Here is a 25,562-nt window from a genome sequence, read left to right on the forward strand (position 1 = left end):
CTTTATTTAACTATGCAAGTCAGTTAAGAACAAATTCTTATTTTCAATGACAGCCCACTGTTCCTAGGCTAACTGCCTTGTTCAGGGCAGAATGACAGTTTTTTACTTTGTCAGCTCAGGGATTTGATCTAGCAACCTTTCGGTTACTGGCCCAACACTCTAACCACTAGGCTACCTGCCGGATGTACTTACTACCTAACGTGTCCTACTTACAGTTGAAGTCGGAAGTTACATACACCTTAGCCAAATAGATTTAAACTCAGTTTTTCACAATTGCTGACACTTAATCCTGTAAAAATTCACATCTTAGGTCAGTTAGGATCACCACTTTATTTTAAGAATGTGAAATTTCAGAATAACATGCTGACAAGACCGGACACGTCGCGTGTTATTCAATTATTGCACCCACACTGCTTGCGAGCGTCTGCGACGCCAAGGGCTAAATAGAAGTCATTCCTATTTCTGACGCAGATCACGCTGCAAGTCCTGCCTCTCCCATCTCCTCATTGGTTTATAGAAGCAGGTACCCACGTGCCATCTCCTCATTGGTTATACCCACGTGGGTGATTGAAAGATGAACTGTTTTGCCGGTTGTCGTGGTAATACTATGAAAGTTTAGATGCGATCACCATATAAGTTAAACGATGAAAAAGCCTGGAAGGAGAGAGATGACTAGAAACGATTCGGTTGGCCGTTTTATGCGTGGATTAATTGTCGGAGTAGAGGTCCTTGTGCATTTCAGGTAAAATAACAACTCAATGTTTATATCCCAGGACAAATTAGCTAGCAACAGCAAGCTAGCTAAATAGGACAAATTAACGTTAGCTAGCAAGTGCAAGCTAACTAGCTAAATTGCCATACATGTTTAATGCTTTTGGACCTGTAACCAAATTAATGTCATTGGTTCAGAATTTGTTTTGATATTTTAACCTGCGTGTCGTGATCTCGTTTGGTGTGGGGGGGCAAAATAAATGTATGCACGATAGCGCATGATGGCGCACGCGCGCAGCCGGTTTGGGTTCCATGTAATAGTAGAGAGAATGATTTATTTCAACTTTTATTTCTTTCATCACATTCCCAGTGGGTCAGACGTTTACATACACACAATTAGTATTTGGTAGCATTGTCTTTAAATTGTTTAACTTGGGTCAAATGTTTCGGGTAGCCTTCCATAAGCTTCCCACAATAAGTTGGGTGAATTTTGGCCCATTCCTCCAGACAGAGCTGGTGTAACTGAGTCAGGTTTGTAGGCCTCCTTGCTCACAAACACTTTTTCAGTTCTGCCCACACATTTTCTATAGGATTGAGGTCAGGGCTTTGTGATGAACATTCCAATACCTTGACTTTGTTGTCCTTAAGGCATTTTGCCACAACTTTGGAAGTATGCTTGGGGTCATTGTCCATTTGGAAGACCCATTTGCGACCAAGCTTTAACTTCCTGACTGATGTCTTGAGATGTTGCTTCAATATATCCACCTTTCGATTGTGTGCACATTTCCCTTGTGCCCTATACACCCTACAGTGGGAAAGCGTCAGTGGAGGTGCAGTGGCTCAGCTCAGCGCTCTCCGTCTCTCTGGGATGAACAGAGAGCACTCCAGTCCCCCTTCCATAGCGCTCGGGGGAGCAGCAGAGTCTAAACCTCTCTGATCACATGTTTGTGCCAGTGAATCTTTTCTGCCAAACATTATCCATCTGTCTTCCATGAAGGGCTTATGTTTCTGTATCTAATCTCAGACTGGGGTGAGTGGGGTGTCTTGGCCTAGGTCTCGCTCAATGGGCGTCTTTTCTCTTCAAGAAGAGGGACTTCGCTTCCACCGAAACCGAGAGCTCAGGGGACACGCAGGAAAGAGGGGAAATTCAGGAAATGTCAACAGCGGAGGGCAAATTGTACTTCAGGTTGGAAGAGACAAATTATGAGCAGTGTTACAGATGTAAGATTTTAATTTGATCACCCTGTTGCAGGAGAACTTTCCTGCAGTGTTGGACATTTTAAACTTTTAGTGTATTTGAGGTTAAACTAGGCAGGCCCCTGAACATCTCTCTGTATTTGGGTTTTGGGAGATGTGAGATTACATGGTTGAGGCATGAGAAGGGCTAGTCAAACTTCTGAAACTCTCCCTCCAGAATGAATAACCCAAATAACGCTGCTTTTTGAACTCTGGAACTTTCTGGAACACACGGAAGGATTTTTATCAGTTTGAAAATAACATACTTTTATATTCTATGCTTACACCATCTGGGCTACTAATTACCCGTTTCCTTGTGTACTGTGTGTTTTGGGGTAGGCTTGGCCGTGGCAGTGTGGCCTGAGCTGGAGGGTGGCATTGCCCCATGGGCAGATTACAGGTCTGTTTGGTTACCACTAGCTCCTGGAACATGGATCTGCGGGCGACACGTGTTGGCACAGGGCGCGGCACCTTAGATGTGGTACGCCACATGTGGAAGCATTCTAGTCCACCCTGCCCAACCCTCGACTCCCTAAGCGAAAGAGAAAAGCTTTGCAACAATCACACTTTAAAACTATTAGGGCAAGCAATCAAAAAGACAAAAGCTGTGTGTACGCGTGTCCAATTGAGTGTGTAAACTATATATACAAAAGTAGGTGGACACTCCTTCAAATTAGTGGATTTGGCTATTTCAGCCACCTATTGTCGAGCACACAGCCATTCAATCTCCATAGACAAACATTGGCCTTACTGAAGAGCTCAGTGACTTTCCACGTGCACCATCATAGGATGCCACCTTTTCAACAAGTCAGTGGATAGGGGGTGCTCCCTCTGCTGTTTCCACGATCATCTCCTTTGTTTTGTTGATGTTGAGTGAGAGGTTTTCCTGCCACCACACTCTGAGTGCCCTCACCTCCTCACTGTAGGCTGTCTCATCGTTGTGGTAATGAAGCCACTACTGTTGTGTCTTCTGCAAACTGTTTTGCCGGTTGTCGTGGTAATACTATGAAAGTTTAGATGCGATCACCATATAAGTTAAACGATGAAAAAGCCTGGAAGGAGAGAGATGACTAGAAACGATTCGGTTGGCCGTTTTATGCGTGGATTAATTGTCGGAGTAGAGGTCCTTGTGCATTTCAGGTAAAATAACAACTCAATTTTTTATCCCAGGACAAATTAGCTAGCAACAGCAAGCTAGCTAAATAGGACAAATTAACGTTAGCTAGCAAGTGCAAGCTAACTAGCTAAATTGCCATACATGTTTAAGCTTTTGGACCTGTAACCAAATTAATGTCATTGGTTCAGAATTTGTTTTGATATTTTAACCTGCGGTCGTGATCTCGTTTGGTGTGGGGGGGCAAAAAAATGGTGCACGATAGCGCATGATGGCGCACGCGCGCAGCCGGTTTGGGTTCCATGTAATAGTGAGAGAATGATTTATTTCAACTTTTATTTCTTTCATCACATTCCAGTGGGTCAGACGTTTACATACACACAATTAGTATTTGGTAGCATTGTCTTTAAATTGTTTAACTTGGGTCAAATGTTTCGGGTAGCCTTCCATAAGCTTCCCACAATAAGTTGGGTGAATTTTGGCCCATTCCTCCAGACAGAGCTGGTGTAACTGAGTCAGGTTTGTAGGCCTCCTTGCTCACAAACACTTTTTCAGTTCTGCCCACACATTTTCTATAGGATTGAGGTCAGGGCTTTGTGATGAACATTCCATACCTTGACTTTGTTGTCCTTAAGGCATTTGCCACAACTTTGGAAGTATGCTTGTATGCTTGGGGTCATTGTCCATTTGGAAGACCCATTTGCGACCAAGCTTTAACTTCCTGACTGATGTCTTGAGATGTTGCTTCAATATATCCACATAAAGGAAAATGATCATGATGCCATCTATTTTGTGAAGTGCACTAGTCCTTCCTGCAGCAAAGCACCTCCACAACATGATGCTGCCACCCCCGTGCTTCACGGTTGGGATGATATTCTTCGGCTTGCAAGCCTCCTTCTTTTTCCTCCAAACATAACGTCATTATGGCCAAAAAGTTCTATTTTTGTTTTATCAGACCATCTTTGTCCCCATGTGCAGTTGCAAACCGTAGTATGGCGGTTTTGGAGCTGTGGCTTCTTCCTTGCTGAGTGGCCTTTCAGGTTATGTCGATATAGGACTCGTTTTACTGTGGATATAGATACTTTTGTACCTGTTTCCTCCAGCATCTTTACAAGGTCATTTGTTGTTGTTCTGGGATTGATTTTCACTTTTCGCAACAAGGTACGTTCATCTCTAGGAGACAGAACGTGTCTCCTTCCTGAGCGGTATGACGGTTGCGTGGTCCCATGGTGTTTATACTTGTGTGCTATTGCTTGTACAGATGAATGTGATACCTTCAGGCATTTGGAAATTGCTCCCAATGATCCAGACTTGTGGAGGTCTACATTTTCTTTTTGGCTTATTTCTTTTGATTTTCCCATGATGTCAAGCAAAGAGGCACTGAGTTTGAAGGTAGGCCTTGAAATACATCCACAGGTACACCTCCAGTGACTCAAATGATGTCAATTAGCCTATCAGAAGCTTCTAAAGCCATGACATAATTTTCTGGAATTTTTCAAGCTGTTTAAAGGCACAGTCAACTTAGTGCATGTAAACMTCTTACCCTCTAGAATTGTGATACAGTGAAATAATCTGTCTGTAAACAATTGTTGGAAAAGTTACTTGTCATGTGCGAAGTAGATGTCCTAACTTACTTGCCAAAACTATAGTTTGTTAACAAGAAATGTGTGGAGTGGTTGAAAAACGAGTTTTAATGACTCCAACCTAAGTGTATGTAAACTTCCGACTTCAACTGTATATCAATTACACTCGTAACAACCTAAGCATTACGCAACTTCTATTTGATCAAATAAGACACACGTAGCAAACAAGTCATTACATTTTTGTTAATCAAATTCGATGCTCTCATTGACCTCCATATAAACTCAGTAAAAGAAAACGTCCTCGCACTGTCAACTGTGTATATTTCCAGCAACTTAACATGTGTAAATATTTGTATGAACACAAGACAACAACTGAGACATAAACTGAACAAGTTCCACAGACATGTGACTAACAGAAATGGACAAATGTGTCCATGAACAAAGGGGGGGTCAGAATCAAAAGTAACAGTCAGTATCTGGTGGGGCCACCAGCTGCATTAATTACTGCAGTGCATCTCCTCATGGATTGCACCAGATTTGCCAGTTCTTGCTGTGAGATGTTACCCACTCTTCCCCAAGACACCTGCAAGTTCCCGGACATTTCTGGGGGGAATGGCACTAGCCCTCACCCTCCGATCCGGGGTCTTCGTGGCCATGGCAGAACACTGCATTACTGTCTTGCAGGAAATCATGCACAGAAGGCGCAGTATGGCTGGTGGCATTGTCATGCTGGAGGGTCATGTCAGGATGAGCCTGCAGGAAGGGTACCACATGAGGGAGGAGGATGTTTCCCTGTAACGCACAGCGTTGAGATTGACTGCAATGACAAAGCTTAGTCCGATGATGCTGTGACACACCGCCCTAGACCATGACGGACCCTTCACCTCCAAATTGATCCTGCTCCAGAGTACAGGCCTTGGTGTAAAAACTAACAGGTCTGTGAGAGCCGGAATTCTTACTGGTTGGTAGGTGATCAAATACTTATGTCATGCAATAAAATGCAAATTAATTACTTAAAAATCATGACAAATGTGATTTTCTGGATTTTTGTTTTAGATTCCGTCTCTCACAGTTGAAGTGTACCTATGATAAAAATGACAGACCTCTACATGCTTTGTAAGTAGGAAAACCTGCAAAATCGGCAGTGTATCAAATACTTGCAAGGACCCTGGGCATCTTTCTTTTGGTGTTTTTCAGAGTCAGTAGAAAGGCCTCTTTTGTGTCCTAAGTTTTGATAACTGTGACCTTAATTGCCTACCGTCTGTAAACTGTTAGTGTCCTAACGACCGTTCCACAGGTGCATGTTCATTAATTGTTTATGGTTCATTGAACAAGTATGGGAAACAATGTTTAAACCATTTACAATGAAGATCTGTGAAGTTATTTGGATTTTTTCAAATTATCTGTGAAAGACAGGGTCCTGAAAAAGGGACGTTTTTTTTTGTTGCTGAGTTTATAAACTCTTTGCTTGGAGCGAAAAATACAAAAAATGCCACCTGCTGGAGAAGACAGATTTTTGGCCCAGTTATTCCTCTCGCTTCTCCTCTTCCTCTCTGGTTTGACACATGTGGCATGTGCAGTCACACATCTGAGGCTTGATCTCATATAATAATGTCACCACATTATATGAAGCTCGATTCATGTATTTTTAAAAACCTTGCTTCATTTCCAGAGCTTCTAGACTAGTCTCCAATATGTCTCATGGTCAGTTGTATGAGCCACTTAAACAGCTGTATAATGGCCAGTGCAGTCCAAAGCCTCTAAGGAGACACCCTTTATGATGTCAACCACTGGCTCTTAGCAAAATAGAATGTATCTTTCGATTATGAGGAAGGTAGTAATTCCGAGCTGGCAGTATTGAGTGTCTGCTCCTCAGGTCATTTAAGTACATACTCAGTCAAGCCTGGAGAAAGGACAGGCACAAAGAGGCAACATAACTTTATTGAAATATCAAACATTGCTCTTAAACAGCAGAACAAAAGAGAATTGTACCTAATCATCATTGAAATTGCATTCAGGGCAGGGTGTGTTTTTGTATGTGTTTTAGCTCGAAAACAAGGGACAAGTGTCAATGTCAATAGGAACTACTACAGTGGTTACATCTGACCAAAAGTTGTTGATGTACTTTAGGCTTTACTGTATTATAATGTACTGTTATGTGGCAGTATGGAAAACTACAAATCCATGACTAGTGTAGGCTTTGGGCTGTGACTTGACACACTTGTTGGCCTGCTGACAGAAATTGAGTGCATTGACATKAGACCATGGGTCCACTGAAAGTCACAGGTACAATAGATGACATCCAAGCTGTCAACCTCTCAGCCCAAACGTCCCCCGTTATTTATAATAGAATCTGTGTGAAGGCTCCTCGTTAGAAATTTTACAAAATAACATTGCTGATTTGAGAAGTGTTTAGGCAAACACTTATCCTGTTCCTCAGATGTTCTGCCAAGAGGAATCTGTGTGTTTGTGTGTTTGTTTTCCTCTCTGTGATGTTGTCCACTGTGTATGCATGCACTCTAAACTGTGTTGTCCCAGAGTCATTAGCTCCAAGTTCAGTTGAGACCAAACCCAATAATGTTATATTTTTTTWAAGAAAATCTGCAAAGGTTTGAAAATGTGCCTGCGGTTAGTACGACGTCAAGAACACTACATTTTATTGCACTGTATGCTTTTCTACTTCACTCTCTCTGCGTCCATGTAATCAAACCCCTCAACCAGATTTAAAAGTGCCAATTCCTTGAAAAAGCTGTACATTTTMACCAAGCCCTCGTGGGGTGCGTTCCAAAACACAGAAGTTGCACCACAACTTCAATTCCATCCCAGCAGCGACAGGATCTGGTGTGTTCAGCAGACTTGTATTTTATTATGCACATATGTAAAAATACATCCAGAGAGTCTAAAACACACTGTCTACCACAGCTAGACACACTCTGATCCCTCTATGGGGCGGTGGCAGCACCTCTATGGATAAGTGGAGACTGGTGTCACTTTAAATCGGAGGTTGGGCTCATTGTAATGGCTGGAATGGAATGGAAACCATGTTTTTGACCTGATACCTTTCCATTTATTCTATTTCAGCTATAACAATGAGCATATCCTCTTATTTCTCCCTCCACCAGACTCCGTGAGAGAGGAGGGGCAACAGTGGCAACAGCCGATTCACAGATCCAGTAGTGTTCAAGGTCACTACCCAGATGTTAAACATGTGTGTTTATCGAGATGCCCGTCTGGAGGTCAGGGTTGTGGTAAAGGTCAAAGTTTGTGGTCGTCAGACAGAGCCTGGTCTCATGGCTGCAGTGTGTATCTTCACGGGAACGGACATCACAGCAGAATGTGAGCAGACAGTCAGAACATCAGATCAGCCAATAGGGTTCATACTTGAGGGGAACCCCCCATCCAGAGCAAACACTGGGATAGGACAGATCATGCAGTAGCCTGAGTATCATCACTCCAGGGATTCTGAAGAGGGATGGATGGAAATGTCCCTGTTTATACAAACTTAGGCTAAAAGTTCAAAGGACGTTTCACCAGGGCAGTCTCAGCCGGTAATGTTGAATGTAAAGGGGATAGCAGGGTTGTAGAACATACATTTTAAGTAGGTCATGAGATCTGTGGTTTAAACCATTCTTCCTCCAGTTACTGCTGACTTTAGACTTGAACTGGACTTTGAACTGTTTGGAATGTAGGCCCAGCATTCCACAGACTATAGACTTGTACACTTAGAATAACTATTATAAAAACATTTTTTACACAAAGTTAATTTGTAATGTGAAGTGTATCAATTAAAGTTCAATCAAAGACAAAATACATACACTCAAGTACACAGTTTATAGTCAAGACATACAGTAGCARGATTAATTTTTAGTAGTTGGGACCAGAGGGCTTACCGTATACAGTAAGGTCAGACAGTCTTTCTCATCCAGTAGTCCTACAGAAGCTGGCCCACAGTGGCCTTAAATAGTGGTCTGTGGTGTTATTGTGGTTTAATGGTCTAACAGATCCCCCTACCGTGCTCTGGTGTTATGATGATGGTCTAACAGATGTCCCTCCTATGGTTCTGTTTGTTTTAGGGCATGGCCTTCTCCCTGGAGGAACGTCTCCAGCTGGGGATCCACGGCCTGCTGCCTCCCTGCTTCCTCAGCCAGGACGTTCAGCTCCTCCGTGTCCTCAAGAACTACGAGATGAAGAGGGACGACCTGGACAGGTGAGACTGAGATCCTGTGTGCGTCTGTCTCGTCTGTCCTCTCCGCGCAGGGAGAGAAAGATCACACACCTGGAAGCCTTCAAAGAGACTGAGATTTAAGGGAAGGATTACTGACTAGTCCTCTGAGCTCTTTATTCAACCCATCCTAGCACCCTACTGGTTACTGAACAAACCGCTACTACTTTTTTCACAATTTCTATGGCTTCATTCTTCCTCTTACTTTTTACATGTCTTCTTTAAGACATAAAATAAATGCTGATTTCAGTCTCTACTGCAGCTGATTAGGGTCACAAAGGTTTAGCATTATGTAATGCTGCATTGCTTATGTCCCAGGCTGATTTCTTTGATCATTGGCAACTTGGTCATTGATACCACATGCACGTAGTTAGTCATGCAGAGGGAATTTAACATTTTGAATCATGGGGGTGGGTGTACCATATTCTCTGTGTTGATTTCTCTGTTTTAAAGGAAAATTCCACCGAAAAACTATATTTTGGTATTTCTTTCATCAGTCCATTGTTGACATAGTCCCAAAAGGTTTTGCTTGTCAGCAATCAAGATTTCAAGATATGTTACTTTCAAAATATAGAAATCATCCCCGTATTATGTATTTTGCATCCTATGACACAAAACACAGCTTCATATCATGCACAATGCATCATACATGGATGATTTCTTTATTTTGAAAGTTACATTTGGCATGGTAGTGTATGTATGTGCTCGTCGAACATTTCATTCCAAAAATCAGGGGCCTTAATATGGAGTTGGTCCCCCCCTTTGCTGCTATAATAGCCTCCACTCTTCTGGGAAGGCTTTCCACTAGATGTTGGAACATTGCTGCGGGGACTTGCTTCCATTCAGCAACAAGAGCATTAGTGAGGTCGAGCACTGATGTTGGACTATTAGGCCTGGCTGGTAGTCAGCGTTCCAATTCATCCCAAAGGTGTTCYATGGGGTTGAGGTCAGGGCTCTGTGCAGGCCAGTCAAGTTCTTCAACACCGATCTCGACAAACCATTTTTCTGTATGGACCTTGCTTTGTCCTCGGGGGCATTGTCATGCTGAAACTCCGCTATGCAATCTGGTTTCAGAGTTGGTCATGGGTGCACCTCAGCCACGCTCAAGGTCCTAAATGATATCATAACCGCCATCGATAAGAGACATTGCTGTGCAGCTGTATTCATCGACCTGGCCAAGGCTTTCGACTCTGTCAATCACCACATTCTTATTGGCAGACTCGACAGCCTTGGTTTCTCAAATGACTGCCTCGCCTGGTTTATCAACTACTTCTCTGATAGAGTTCAGTGTGTCAAATCGGAGGGCCTGTTGTCCGGACCTCTGGCATTCTCTATGGGGGTGCCACAGGGTTCAATTCTCGGGCCGACTCTTCTCTGTATACATCAAGGATGTCGCTCTTGCTGCTGGTGATTCTCTGATCCACCTCTACGCAGACGACACCATTCTTTATACTTCGGCCCCTCTTTGGACACTGTTAACTAACCTCCAGACGAGCTTCAATGCCATACAACTCTCCTTCCGTGGCCTCCAACTGCTCTTAAATGCAAGTAAAACTAAATGCATGCTATTCAATCGATCACTGCCAGCACCTGCCCGCCCGTCCAGCAACACTACTCTGGACGGCTCTGACTTAGAATACGTGGACAACTACAAATACCTAGGTGTCTGGTTAGACTGTAAACTCTCCTTCCAGACTCACATTAAGCATCTCCAATCCAAAATTAAATCTAGAATCGGCTTCCTATATCGCAACAAAGCATCCTTCACTCATGTTCCAAACATACCCTCGTAAAACTGACCACCCTACCGATCCTCGACRTCGGCGATGTCATCTATAAAATAGCCTCCAACACTCTACTCAACAAATTGGATGCAGTTTATCACAGTGCCATCCGTTTTGTCACCAAAGCCCCATACACTACCCACCACTGCGACCTGTACGCTCTCGTTGGTTGGCCCTCGCTTCATACTCGTCGCCAAACCCACTGGCTACAGGTTATCTACAAGTGTCTGCTAGGTAAAGCCCCGCCTTATCTCAGCTCACTGGTCACCATAGCAGCACCCACTCGTAGCACGCGTTCCAGCAGGTATATCTCACTGGTCACCCCCAAAGCCTATTCCTCCTTTGGTCGCCTTTCCTTCCAGTTAAAGTATTTTTACTTAAGTAGAATTTTACCAGGTGACTTACTTATACTTGAGTCATTTTCTATTAAGGCATCTTTACTTTTACTCAAGTATGACAGTTGGGTACTTTTTCCACCACTACTTTTATCCCACTTGATTTTCCAGCGTGGTAGTATGATGACTAAGAGGTACGGTTGCTATACTGTACCACACCAATCCTCCAAAACAGCAATTAGCGTGTTTTATTCCCTTTCCCATGCCCTTTCAATGTCATCAACAATTTGTCTCATGGCATGGGAACACTTTATTAGAGCTGGTGTTCGCCCTGCCTGTCCTCATGCCTCTGGCCATAGTATTTCCATTGCAGTCTGGGCCTTACTTTTTTCTCAAGCTTTCTGTGGTATTTACTGGACCCGACCATGTCACTTTATTTTTGCATGCCGGTTGCTCAAAACGCTCACAAAACGATACATGCCATTCTATTCCAAGCAGCAGATATTTACTGTTTTTACTACTCCCCAAAGCAGAGCTTCATTCTGGTGTCTGGACATTGATAAAGCAGGCTGGATTCTGGACATCACTGGCTTTAAGCCCAAACATGTCTATGATAACAGAGATGGTGGCCTAGGCTGGATTTATTGGGGAAATCTTCTTCTATGCACAAAGACACAGTGGGAGAGATAAAGAGAAGGACTCACGAATATTAAAATGTCATAGGGGTCAACTCTTAAAATGTCAATTTCAGATTTTTTACCTGATGCATGTGATATGCTATCTAGCAGTTTAAAGAAATATCATAAAAACCAACCGGCAAGAGTGTCAAGAATCATAAAGAATCATGAATTTGGATGGAGAAAGAAGGGGGTTGAAAGAGGGACATTTTTTATTTTCCCATGCCAAGTTTAAGCAGAGTTTCACACGCTTGTTAACACAGCCCAAACACTATCTGAAAAAAAGTGTGTGTGTGACTGTGATATGCTTTCAGGCCGAGAGAGAGCCACAACAGGCTCAAGTTGTAGTCGCTAGTGGAAAAGACAACTAGATAAGTGAAATCAAAATAATCATATGCGTCTAGGCCACCTAGACTGAAATACCAAATTTTACTGACAATATACATTTTGTGCCACCCCGTTTCCTAGTGGCATGTGAGTGGTACAACCCTAGCTTGACACTGTCTTGACATGGCCTCAAAGTCACATCACCAATTACACAATGTTGGGCACCAATAAGTTGGTCTCTTTCTGTGTCCCTAGTTCGTGATTGAATTGTGGTGTTATGGCAGAATTTCCAAATTTGGCCTGTGGGTGGTTTTATTTGGCCCCCCTGAGCAAATTCTTTAAAAACATTTTATTTATTTTTTATTGTTGGACATAAAATACTGTAAAAACACCAGGGAATCAGCTCCAAGTGATTTTACTTTTGGAAATCTGTTCCCAAGAATTCCCATGCATAATAGACAGGCAGGCAAGTGATCGTATACAAATATAAGCAAGGTAAAATGAAATGATCATGTTTTAGCCAAATATTATATCTGTTTGGGCTTCTTGCGGTCAATTTGCAGTCAACAAATGATTTGTAATTATGTTCCGGCCCCCTTGAGTGGATACTCAAAAGAAAATCATCCCGTGTCTGAATCTAGTGGATGGTCCCTGTGGTATGATGTAAGCCATGACTTGATCTGGCTGGAACACCATCAACCTTTTTTTTTAAAGAGATTGTTAACACCTTGTATCCAATGACCATGTGGGAGAAGGCCATGCATACTTCCTATCATCCCAACAAGAGGGACAATATACCATATTTTATGGGCAGCTTTCTTATTTCTTGAGAGCCTGTGGAGTGGGCCAGTAATTAATATGGGTCCCCCTGTCAATGTTTGATCATAACAAGGAGCTTGTGTAGGATATCTAATGGGTGTTTCTGTGCGCTGTGTATTTTTCTAAGCATTTGTAACATAAGCAACAGTAACTCTTAAGTCCCTCTAAAGTCTGTTTTGCATGCACAGTTTAGGAATCAGTGTTAAAGATTTTCACCTTTTCCCTCACCCCCTCCTCCTCTGCCATTCCCAGATATGTGTTTCTGATGGGGCTCCAGGACAGGAATGAGAAGCTGTTCTACCGTGTGCTGACGTCCGACACAGAGAGGTTCATGCCTATTGTTTACACCCCCACCGTGGGCCTGGCCTGCCAGATGTATGGCCTTGCCTTCAGGAGACCCAGGTGAGGGAGAAACACACACACATGGATGTATGCACACACACATGGGAGCACTAACACACACCACATGCATGCACACACACACACTGAATAGGCCTAATGGATATACTGTCACACACACACACACACACACTTGCTGCTCGTGGCCAGCCTTAACATTGTTTTAAGATTTTACCATCAATTGTCAAATAATTTAGATGCATTCTTATGAAACAAATCCTTTTGAATTTTCAAACATCTGTGTATGTTGGACTTGGCGCCTGTTGCAACAAACTCTCAATCAAAATCAGAGGCTGGGGCGGGTCTGTGTCGAGTTGGGTTCTGCGAGTCCTTGGGCAGCTTAGGCCAGTATAAGAAGTTACAGTGTACAGTTCACCTTGAATGGACTTGGCATTGCATAAAGCAGGACTTGCCTCTTCGGTCTGCTCAGTTATCTGTGTCTGTTTCTCCTCAAACAATTAGGTCCACGTCTCTGTCACCTTTAAACTCCCTCATTAGAGTCATAATGGAGATCAAATGAATATAACACACATTCAGACAATGTCAAGGAGCTGATCATGCTTGACTTAGCTTTAACATATCTAGACTGTGTTGTGAAGATGTCAGGTGTTGCGTTTGTTTTGAGTCTTAGACATTAGAACTAACATGGTCCAAGAAACGCCACCGAGAGTATTGTTCTGTAGTCAACTACTGAGGGAGAAGGATGTTGAAGTTATATTGTCTAGTACCTCTCAGTTATAAACGCTCTTTATAGACCCTCTCACTCTCTCCTCTCACTCTCTCGTCAGTCACTCTGTCAGTCAGTCACAGACTGACACACTGTGTGCATTCCAAATGGCACCTTATTCAATATATAGTGCACAACTCTTCTTTTTTTTTTTTACCAGGGCCCATATGGACTATATAGGGAATAGGGTGCCATTTGGGACACACTCACTCATATCCTCAGTGAACTTTTCCTTGCGGGTCTCAAAAACCCCAAATAAACTGATCATGTCCAGGGATGCTTTTGATTAGTAGCGAATGCTAAATCCAAAGCTGTTTTATTTGAAATGCTTACCCTGGGCACATTTAAAATGTGTTTGTAAACCTAAGTGCACACTCCCACATACTTGGAGTTATACAACCCCCTTTTCCACAATTTCCCCAGAGCAAGTATGTGGAAAATATGTCTAGCATACTCCTAGCTCCCCTACCTCTGACACTGGGCTAGAGGAGTGATCTTATATCTCCCTGCAGACCCACAATGCAGTGGGCCAAGACACACTGCGAGCTGCAGAGGCCGGGGGTGGGGAATTTGGGACTGGTAGAGGTGTGACAGTGGGTCAGTTAGCAGCAGGCTCTGTAGACTCCACAAACCTGGTCCTTAGCCCCTCTCCCCTGCATCTCATTGCGTTACCCTTCCCCCATCCCTAACCATTACCCTTTAACCTTAAACCCTAACCCCTAGCCTAGCTAACGTTAACTACCTAGCTAAAGTTAGCGTTAGCCACCTAGCAAAGGTTAGCCACAACAGTTTGGAATTCGTTACATATCATACATTTTGTAAATTTGTAACATATTGTACGAATTGCAATTCGTAACATATATCATATGAATTGTAAATCTGAACATATCATACAAAATGGATGATACCTACTGTACCGTACATACCATACGAAACGTAACATATCATACGAATTGGAGTGTCCCCGGATTTACATTGACTATGTTACGTCTACCCCTGATTGGTTGAACTCACAGCCTAGATTCACAGGGAACTCACATTCGGGGAGCTCGAGCATGCATGTACTGTATATAGATCACATAGCCTCTCAGATCGCCTTTTCTATGGTCAACTGGTCTTTATAGGGACAACTTAGCTGTCTCTATTATCACTGTCTTTGTCTACATATCTGTCTCTGTGATTCTCTCTAACTCTTCTAGCAGATTTACACACACAAAGTAGCACCATTTAGATAGATCAGTAATGAATTCCTGAGTTTGCGTGCGTGCTTACGTGTGTGCTTATGCCTGGATGTGTGTGTGCCTGTAGTGGCTGAACAGACTGATGTTAGCTCTCTAATCACTGCCTTCCCCTCAGGTATAAAGCGCACTGTGTGGGAGAGGCGTCCTTTTGGTCCTACCCAGGCTTACTGTCTGTAATCCGCTTCACGCAGACTAAACGCGTCAATACTAGGCTCCATTGCAGGGGGCAAAGGTCAAGTCCTATGAAGTGTCAAAACAGAGCTGATTCACTGATCTCTGTCCATTCAGCCACAAGACTATTAGCCTACTGATGTTGGGCTATTAGGCCTGGCTGGCAGTCGGCGTTCCAATTCATCCTAAAGGTGTTCGATGGTTGAGGTCAGGTCTCTGTGCAGGCCAGTCAAGTTCTTCCACACAGATCTCGACAAACCATTTCTGTATGGATCTCGCTTTGTGCACAGGGGCATATAATGCTGAAACAGAGAASGGCCTTCCCCAAACTGAATATAATTGTCTAGAATGTCATTGTATGCTGTAACGTTAAGATTTCCCTTCACTGGAACTAAGGGGCCTAGCCCGAACCATGAAAAACAGCCCCAGACCATTATTCCTCCTGCACCAAATTTTACAGTTGGCACTATGCATTGGGACAGGTAGCGTTCTCCTGGCATCCGCCAAACCCAGATTTGTTCGACGGGACTGCCAGATGGTGAAGGGTGATTCATCACTCCAGAGAACACGTTTCCGCTGCACCAGAGTCCAACGGCTGCGAGCTTTACAATAATGCCAATGATTGACAAAGCTGTAAGATAATTAGACTTACATAGTCGAGAGGAGAGCCTATGATTAAACCAAAAGGCGAGATATAAAAGGCCATTATTAACATACAGTATAAATGGCTATGCTGTCTTAATGAAGAAGTTGCCACTGTGCTACCGCAGTCTGAAGGGGAAACATGTGCTTGATGAAGCGCCTCAGTCCCCCGGGTAGAGGCTTAAGTGTTGTGATCCAACATTCAGGCCCACACACAGTGCTGGTGTAAGCGTGTAAGAGGAGAGTGTTGTTTGAATCGATGAGCATGTAGTCTAAGTAGCTAAGTAGAAAATTGCCCTCTTGGATGTTTAATCCACGAGAGCATTCGACTGAGACAAGTCTTTGATAGCTGGATTGAGTAACTGCCACATTGGTTAAATCCTTTTATATGCATGCGTTTGAGAAGTTAATCATGTGATCTATTTTATGACCATGCCATAAGTATGTTCCATCATACATCATGAAGGAAACAGAATTGTTGCGTTGTAAATTATACAATCAGACTTTATAAAGAAAGAGAGAGGGAATGGGGGGACGGGAGAGGCGAAATTAGAGAGGAAAGGTTTGGAATTGCGCTGACCTCATGAGGAAAGTGGCAAAACATTTGGGATTAATTACCTCAGACTTTGAGGACCTTGTAAAACAATTTAGAGTTTATGTCTTTGGGTCTGCTTGGTAAAAAGTTTGGAGCCAAAATAAGCAAAAGACCTTGAATATTACCTCTCCTTTTTCTCTACACTAACCTTTGTGATAAGAAATGAATTCCCGCTGCAGGTATTACCTGACTTGAAACCATAGTCCCTCTCAGTTTATTCAGGAGACATGCACTGTGGTCAACTGGAATATCCTTTCCTATTTCATTACAGGTTTTCAATTTGATCCTGCATRTCTCTTGCTGTATGTGTATTGGAGAACTTATGACAGGATTTGGGAGGATTAACTCTTACAGTATTGTGTGTGAGAACTCCTAGTCACTATAGGACCTTGTGGATTTAGCCATGCTACTTGGCCTAATAGAAGACACCTTGTAGATGTTTGGATAAGCAGGGCTCTCCTCGCCAGTGTTCTGGATTCTAATAGGGTCAGTGTGCTCACACACAGCATCAGGTCATCAGACTGAAACTCCCTCTCACCCCCTCTGGCCAAGCTTTATCTGGAACGGAGCTATGCTGAACAATCACCTCCTCCACTCTCCGCTCCGATCCAGCCATCTCCATCCTCCTCCCCATTCCTCTCTCCTCTGGGGGAGGATAAGTTAGGATCTGGCTCACACTTCTCTCTCTCTGTGTCTCTCTCTCTCTCTCTCTCTGTGTCTCTCTCTCTCTGTGTGTCTCTCTCTCTCTGTGTCTCTCTCTCTGTGTCTCTCTGTGTCTCTCTCTCTCTCTCTGTCTCTCTGTCACCCTCCCCCAGAGAGAGAGAGAGAGAGAGAAAGACTTTGGCTCACAGGAATGCTGCACAAACAGGCTATAGGGGAGAACTAAAGTGATTTAGTGATTGACTGCTTCACTGTTTACAGTCATTCTAATAATCACATTTAATTTTCAAGCACACTTTAACTCTACACTCAATGTGGTCTAAACATGTCAATGCTTAGCAAACCTTCAACAATGCATTGATTTACTGAAAACTAGCTCCCAGGTTAGTTCAGCGTCATCATTCTATATATCAATTCTAAATATAGTCATTTTTATATTTTATTGGATTCAGAAGTGGAACCATAAAGCATCAAGTAGGGAGAAGTTAAATACATTGCTTTATGAAATACTCTGTGTTGGCACATCTCGGCTACTTTAAACTAACTTTATTGTGTGTACGTTTTTAATTATCTTTTTTGGCCAAATAATTTCGACTGTGGAAGGGCATGAGATAATACGATTTAGAGCAAGATTGAGAATTAAAGAAAATATTGAGTTTATATCTCTCGTGTGCATTGATGCGTACTTGCATATGTGTGTGTGCTGCAGTGACGCCAGAGCAGATGTTGGCGGAGTGTTTAGGAAGGAGGGGCGCCAGTGCTGTGTGGCCCCGTTCTTCTGTGGCTTTTTAAAGGCCAGCTGTGTGAGTGTGTGTGGGATTTAACACACGACCACACGCATGTTACACGTATGACCGGGGTTTCGGGACCACTGCAAGCAAGCAGAAACATCTTAACACAAAGCATTTGTCTCTTCACGGAACAGGTTCGCTGCTGGTTTGTTGAATCCAGCTTTGTTTCCCCCAGGGTGAATGGGAAAAACCCAAAACGAAAAGCCCCACTCGTGTTCCAACTCCCAACCTTATTGGCACAGCATCATCTGCAGTCTCTGTCTCTCTTTCTCCTTTCTCTCCGAGCCAGGCTAAAAACCCATGTTGCCAATCTGAGGAATTCATCTATATATCAGGAGCATGAAATGTCATATGCAACACAATTTACTGGATATAAAGTGCTGTTACACCAAATGAGCCTGATGCAAGCTACAGTAGCAGGATTAAATGCATTTCAATCTCAATACAACTATAGTGTTGTATGGATATCCCTAGCTACAGTACATCGTTTTTGAGTTACTGTCCCAAACTATCCATTTCGTGATGATTAATGAAATCCATGCTGAGGGATTGGTTGTTTGGGCCGTGTGCTTTACTGAACCTGATGCTCCATGGCAGTCTGGCCACGTAGTCTACAGCCCCCATGGTTAACTTTAGACACTGTTTTTCCAGCTGTGGCACTTCAGGCTTCAGCTCTAGATGCACACTTTTTCCCCAAACAAAGAAGTTGAGTTTAGTGGGTCCAGTAGGCAAATAGTATTCAATTTAGAAGTAGTCCGTGTTCTCTCTTCTGATGTTGCATTTCTGGCTAATACACAAAATAATAATCTCATACAGCTAATGTCCAAGGGTTTAATGGTTTCAAGGTTAAGCCAAGTCTGATTGTACCATGGTCAGACAAGGCAACAGTAAACATGTCGTCCCACACGAATGATGCAGCGCCCCCTTTGGGCCAAGCAGTGTAAATGATGGATCTCTATGGCAAGACACATCATTCACCCAAGTTTAGTCAATTGGGCCAGTGGTGTCTGAGATGGCTAGACTCATATCCCTGAGCATGTGTACCAAATTTCATCACTCTGGGTCAAACAGATCAAGAGATATAAATGTGTGGCCATTACAGAACCATTGTGTTATCGATATTTTATGAAATCATTTAGCATAGGAATGTTCTTGCATATGTTGAGTCTTGAGTGTTTGCAACATGTCTGCAAAATTATTATACAATACGAATATTCTTGACTGATTTGTATATGCATTTATGTGCTAGACCACGCTCATGTGAATGTTTATTGGTCAATAGCATCCATGTTGTTTTAGGTACTGGTCTGGAAAGTATTGCTTTGAGAGATCTTTCACAAACAGGATTAGGGTACGTGACCTTTCAAAATTAGCATTTTCAATCATTTGTTATAGCGCCACCATCTGGCCAACCTTAAATGGAGGATCTCTATTGCAAGACGCATCATTCACCCAAGTTTCATCAAAATCGGGCCGGTGCTGTCTGAGATATCGCATGTGACAAACATCATGGGGGACAACTAATGAATGACAATCATAATGTGGTTGAGGCAAGTCAACAGATATGAGAGAAAATGACTGCTATGCCCCCAGAGGAGCACTTGTTCTGTGACAAGAATGGCAGGTATGTTAGAGAGGCATAATTAACTTTTATTTAACTAGGAAGTTAAATAAAGTTACATTTATTTAACCAAGAATAATCAGTTTAAGGGAGATCTGGTCAAGACAGCAGCTTACAGATGCACTTGACATTGATGATTATGATAAATCTCAGATCCACAAAACTTCCTATTTGATGGCTGAAGAGCTGCATACTGTAATTCATTCTAAAAGGAGCCCCTAAAACTATTTTGTTTTGATATGACAAACCCCATCAGCTCACAGTTATGGTTTGCCTATAAACGGTAGAAACCAGGGGTTGGAACCGGTTCAGGGAACAGAACCCAAAACCGTGTGAACCCAAAACCGTGTTCTCCTTTTTCAAGGAACAGAAACGGAACCTGGAACGAAAGTGATCCATACTCTCCGTTATTTTAAAATCATGGGAACTGGTTAATAACGTTATTTTACATTCCAGGCATTTTTTTCTAGTCCCACAATGTGACAAAGTGCTTATGCAAAGCCCCTCACTCTGTCACTCAGAAACGTATTCCAGTGTCTGCCTGTGTTTAGGCTACTTGCCCCCACCCCCTTCCGAAGCATAGGCTACATTACTGACATTACAGGTTTGATTCAGAAGATGGGGAGGGATACTTTTAATTTGCTGGAAAATAATGGATAAACTTTTTCAATGCTAGTCAGGGATACTATAGGTCTAGATATCACGTTTCACATTGGATTTATGAAATAAAAATGAGTAAAACGTGTTTTTAATTCTGGTGCTGCTCTGGACATCCAAGCTTATTAGCTAGTTGGCTCAAAGGACATTCAACGTTCCTCCATAGAAGTTCCTCCAAGAAGAATGTCCTTTGAGCTAGCTAGCTAACTAGCAAGCTTCAGCTAGCTAGCTAACAAGCTTGGGTGTGCAGAGCAGCACCAGAATTAAAAACACGTTTTACCCTTTTGTATTTAATAAATCCAATGTGAAACGTGATAACTAGACCTTTATTAAATACAAAAGGGTAAAACGTGTTTTTAATTCTGGTGCTGCTCTGCACACCCAAGCCTGTTAGCTAGCTAGCTGAAACTTGCTAGTTAGCTAGCTAGCTCAAAGGACGTTCAAAGTTCCTCCATAGAAGCCCCTCCTCCTACAGGTATAATTCTGTGGACGTAATTCAGATAATGCATAACAAGGTGCCCATGCTTCAAGCGTCCTCCTCAACCCTCTCTCCCCACCTGCAAATCTCAGTCACATCTTGCACCATAGACTACACGTATCTGTCCACCACGCATGTAAACAAATAGCTTGCCTGCTCTATCAAAACTGATTTGGTGATGTAATTTAATGAACTAAATGTAAAAAAAACGGTTGATTTCACAGATTAAAAAAGGAACAGAAAGGTACTTTTTGGGGGGTTCGAACTTGTTCAGAACTTTATTTTGCTGGTTGGAACAGGGGAACGAAAATAGAAAAATAGTGGTTCTGTTCAGAACATAATGATTGGCAAATAATTTCTGTTCCATTCCCTGCTAGAAAACCTCTTGTATATTTGTATATTAGAACTGGAAATAAAACTCCCTGATGTGGTTTGTGAACTTATGGCCATATGCCTTGAACCTTATATCCTCTATTACACGCTCTATTTAAAGGGAGGAATCAACCATAAGATGTAAACGTTAGTAACACTGATAAGTCACATACTATATGGCTCCCATGCACACACAGGCTCATTGTCTTGCTCATACACAGCCACACCAAAAGTCTACTGTACATCAAATGTATTTTTATGTTTAGTTATAAACCTTGCCAGTTCCTCTATTCCCAGTCTCTCAATATTTTTATAATGAGAGAAGAGTAGGGGATCACATGCATTTACTGTAGGGTCTGTCACTTCCTGGCATGTTATCAAAATGTGCCTGGTTGCCACCGTACTTCTCCACCACAAATTTTGCTGGCAGTATGTTGGTTTGGCAATATAGGCGATCAGAACATGCAGTGTTTGGACACTGATTAAAATCCAATTTATTTGTTTGGGAATAGATTAACGATGCCAGAGTTAGTTCACTAACCGCCTGTAAAATCCATACTTAAATGTTTTTAGATTTGGTTCTCAACGGCAGTCCATATATCTACTTTACCCTACTCCCCATGGTGTCACAGTTAAATGTGTCCCCTCTTAGAGGTCAATGTATCTGAGTTTACTCTCCCTGATGACCTGTCCATTCATATTGGTTATTTTGGATGTTTTAGGCTGATATTATACTATCATCAGCAATAATTCCTGTGTGTCTCTTATTTTGTAAAAAGTCAGTTTCAATAACTTGGTTTGTGGGCAGTTTGATCTCAGTTCCCACCAACTCTTAAGCTGTGGGAAAACATGATTAAAAGAGAAGTTAGGTTTATAGTGCCTCTAATTTTTATTTGCTAACCCTTTTTATTTGAACCCCCAAACACGAACACACACACAAAGTACACTACCGGTCAAAAGTTTTAGAAAACCTACTCATTCAAGGGTTTTTCTTTATTTTACTATTTTCTACATTGTAGAGTAATAGTATTTTATTAAGATTCCAACAGTCATCGTGATCTCCAAGAGCGAGACAGTCTTGGCCTACAGCATTGTTCTTCTTCTGGGGGAAGAAAATGGTGGATCTGAATAAAATACTATTACTAAAATCTGGATTGTGCGTGAAAATGTCTGGTTGTTTGTCATAAAATATGTTTGTCCCAGTCCAGGCCTGTCCGTGTCATATAAATGTTCTACATTATCTCCTCATCTGTAATGTATGAGGAATCAGAATGGGATACCGTTACAAGTGGTTCACAGTGGACATCGTTGTAGCAGCCTGCCCAGTGTTGCCCCCATACATCTACTAAAATTCTATCCATATTTGTCTGTAAATGTAAGTATATAATGCTCCATAAATCATAGTCTCACATACAGTATTTACTGGTGCTATACAATTAGTTTTGACCTGTCTCCCATCTCCACCATGCTACTTTTAGGTTATTTCCCCCCCCAAAAAAAATCTGATCCCAACTTAGTGGAAGGACTAATGCAATTTTCTCATGTGGTATGATCCAATCTTGACCTCTGTTGCTAACACAAAGTAGCCTTTTGCAGAAACACATTGTAATTGATCATTGCACACAGTTAGCAGAGTCAAATATCAAGTCTGATACATTTCGGCACAAATAGGAGGCGCGTTTCAACCCACACAAACCATCATTTGCGCGCCAGAAAAGTAATGATCTCTGCAGAAGGGGCTAATTAATGGAAAGTGTAGCTGCATATGGCTGAACGATATCGGAGGGCTTGTCAGTTTCTGCAGGTCTGTGGCTCTGATTCATTTAGCAGGATGCCTTTCTTTGGGAAGAGAGACTTTTCCTCCTGTTGTAATGTAGGTAAGGCCTGAGAGAAACGCAGTCTTCTCTTATACTGCGCATTCTGGAATTGCATACCAGTCTCTCTCGCTCACTCTCTGTCTCTGTGTGTGTTATTTACCGCACATTCAGGTTGGCTGCATGTCCTGTAAATCCTGTTTGCTATTGTCATCCAATGTGATTGGCAATGTCATCCACCACAGCGTCAATGGCTGCAGATCTGGATGGCGCCATATGGGAAGAGGCTCTGGCTGGTGGAGGCCTTGCCTATATTCAACGGGCTGCAGTAGAAAGACAAGTGACTCAGGAGGAAGGTGGTGTAGGGGGAGGGAGGGATGGATGGAGGCAGGGTTATGGGTTATAATTTTCCCATGTCGCTGGCGGTTCAGGCAGCGGGAATGCTTCTCATGTCTCTGCATACAGGAGAGGGAGAAAGGGGGATATTGGGGAGGGAGGCAAAGGGACTGTTTGTCCAGCTGATGCTGGATTCTTTGTCACCGTTCCAAATTCCCCCCCGTCTCAAGTTTTAACTGAGCTATTTTCCATCTCCCAGAGCTCTGCTGCGTACAGTATTTAGCCTCTTTGATGCCGCTCCGCTCTGTTGTAATTAGATATTTTTAAAACTGGGCAAACAGAGCGACCGTCAGTACAGGCGCTGGCATTGGTTGGGTTATTGATGGGCAGTGCCAGCAGCCTGCCTACTATTGTCTCTTTTTCCTCCTCCGTATGCTGCTGCTATGGATTTTGTCAATTGGTTGGCGCTGGTTTACTCACTGAAACAGGTGTATTATTCCAGATCCCTACAGACAACAGTTGCACAAAACAGTTAATTTCCCCCTTTCCCCAATAGGTCCCTTAACTTTTTAGACAGTTGCACTGTAATGAATGTCGTCTGGAGAAAGAGAAGAGGACCAAAATGCAGCGTGGTAAGTGTTCATGATAATAATTTAATCAAAACTGAACACTACACAAAATAACAACGAGGACAAAACGAAAACGAAACAGTTCTGCAAGGTGACATACACTAAACAGAAAACAACCATCCACAAACAAAAGTGGGAAAACAGGATACCTAAGTATGGCTCTCAATCAGAGACAACGATAGACAGCTGCCTCTGATTGAGAACCATACCAGGCTAAACACATAGAAATAGAAAACCTAGACCTACAACATAGAATACCCACCCACATCACACCCTGACATCACACCCTGACCAAACTAAAAATAGAAACATAGAAAGCAATCTACGGTCAGGGCGTGACATGCACAAAACATCTTAGGCGGAATTTCTACCTTAAGGGTTATCTAAAACTTCCTGTCTACCTAACGTTGTTAATGACTGACCTCACCTCTACTCTACACATGACTCCTCTCTACTCTTTGGCCTTCACCATAACTCACTCTGATAACTGTCCACTAAAAGCCCCTTTACTTGATACGTGCAACGCACTGAGCTCGCTGTGGGGGGTCAAACGTAGCAGCGGTAATTAGTCCGGATGAGCCTTTCCCAGCTAGCTAGTTTATTCTGTCTAGCTGGCAACCACCGCAGTAAAATAATGTGATGTTTATCTTGATGGGAAAGAAAGAAATAACTTGTCGTATTGGTCACCTTCTGGATGTCACCGTGACATGCAATTAGTTAACGTAACGAAATTACCATTGCAACGATGTTGTATCAAGGCGAATGTAGTTGGCTTCTATCAMGCAGGCTCGGCAGCTGTATCACATATCGCTGTTGGTAGTTAACGTGGCCAATTTGTTCTGTCCCACTTGATTTTATTTAGAGTAGGATAGCGGCCTACACGATAAATCATTTGTAATATTGCATAATTGGTAGTAGCCATCTGGATGTCACTGTAATACAGTCTAACGTTACTGCTCAATGAGAAGAGTTTGCGCTGCAAGCGGGCGACATAAAACCACGGGGTACAGTGTCCTTCACTCTCACTCGAGGAGCACTGCTGTCCGACAGTTTAGTTTATTAGGATCCCCATTAGCTACTGGACATGCAGCAGCTACTCTTCCTAGGGTCCGCATAAAATGTACAAATACATAACAAAGTACAGAACAGTAATAGACAAGAACAACATAATATATTCCAAATATAACAAGAGTTGTACTTTATTTWTTTTTTGGTCTCTTGTCTTAAAGACACCAAGAGACCAAAAAAAAATATATTATTTACACAGTATTCATATATTCCTATTCATATATACAGTTCAGTTACATTCTTGATACACTGTGATAGAAGATTTAAAAAATTAAGCTATACTTGCTTTTTGCCTGTGTACAGTGACCTCTGGTGGCAGAGCATTCCATGATGACAGCATTTTATACATGCAGTAACTGAGGGACGCATTAAATCTGTTTTTGGTTTGGGTACCGTGAAGAAACCCATAGTGACAGGTTTGGTGGGTTATGTACATAGTGGTTGCTCCACTAAAAGTTTTGTGATTATGCTGCGGTACATAGAGGTCATTTGTGGTTTAGTACAGTACCCTGCGTCAACACTTCATTGCTCCTGACCAGCGCAAGGGGGAGTT

At 42.6% G+C, this 25,562-nt stretch overlaps 1 protein-coding gene across 1 annotated transcript in view; it reads left to right on the forward strand.

Moving 5' to 3' along the window:
- LOC111965295 (NADP-dependent malic enzyme) overlaps positions 1–25,562 on the forward strand; it is a 124,663-nt gene that overhangs the window by 42,323 nt on the left and 56,778 nt on the right. The window contains exons 2-3 of the mRNA XM_023989378.1: positions 8,718–8,851; positions 13,061–13,210. Of these exons, the coding sequence (XP_023845146.1) occupies positions 8,718–8,851; positions 13,061–13,210 (284 nt within the window). The remainder of the gene's footprint in view (positions 1–8,717; positions 8,852–13,060; positions 13,211–25,562) is intronic.

The sequence above is a fragment of the Salvelinus sp. IW2-2015 genome, linkage group LG6.1, assembly GCF_002910315.2.
Source record: "Salvelinus sp. IW2-2015 linkage group LG6.1, ASM291031v2, whole genome shotgun sequence".
In the NCBI taxonomy this organism is placed as follows: domain Eukaryota; kingdom Metazoa; phylum Chordata; class Actinopteri; order Salmoniformes; family Salmonidae; genus Salvelinus; species Salvelinus sp. IW2-2015.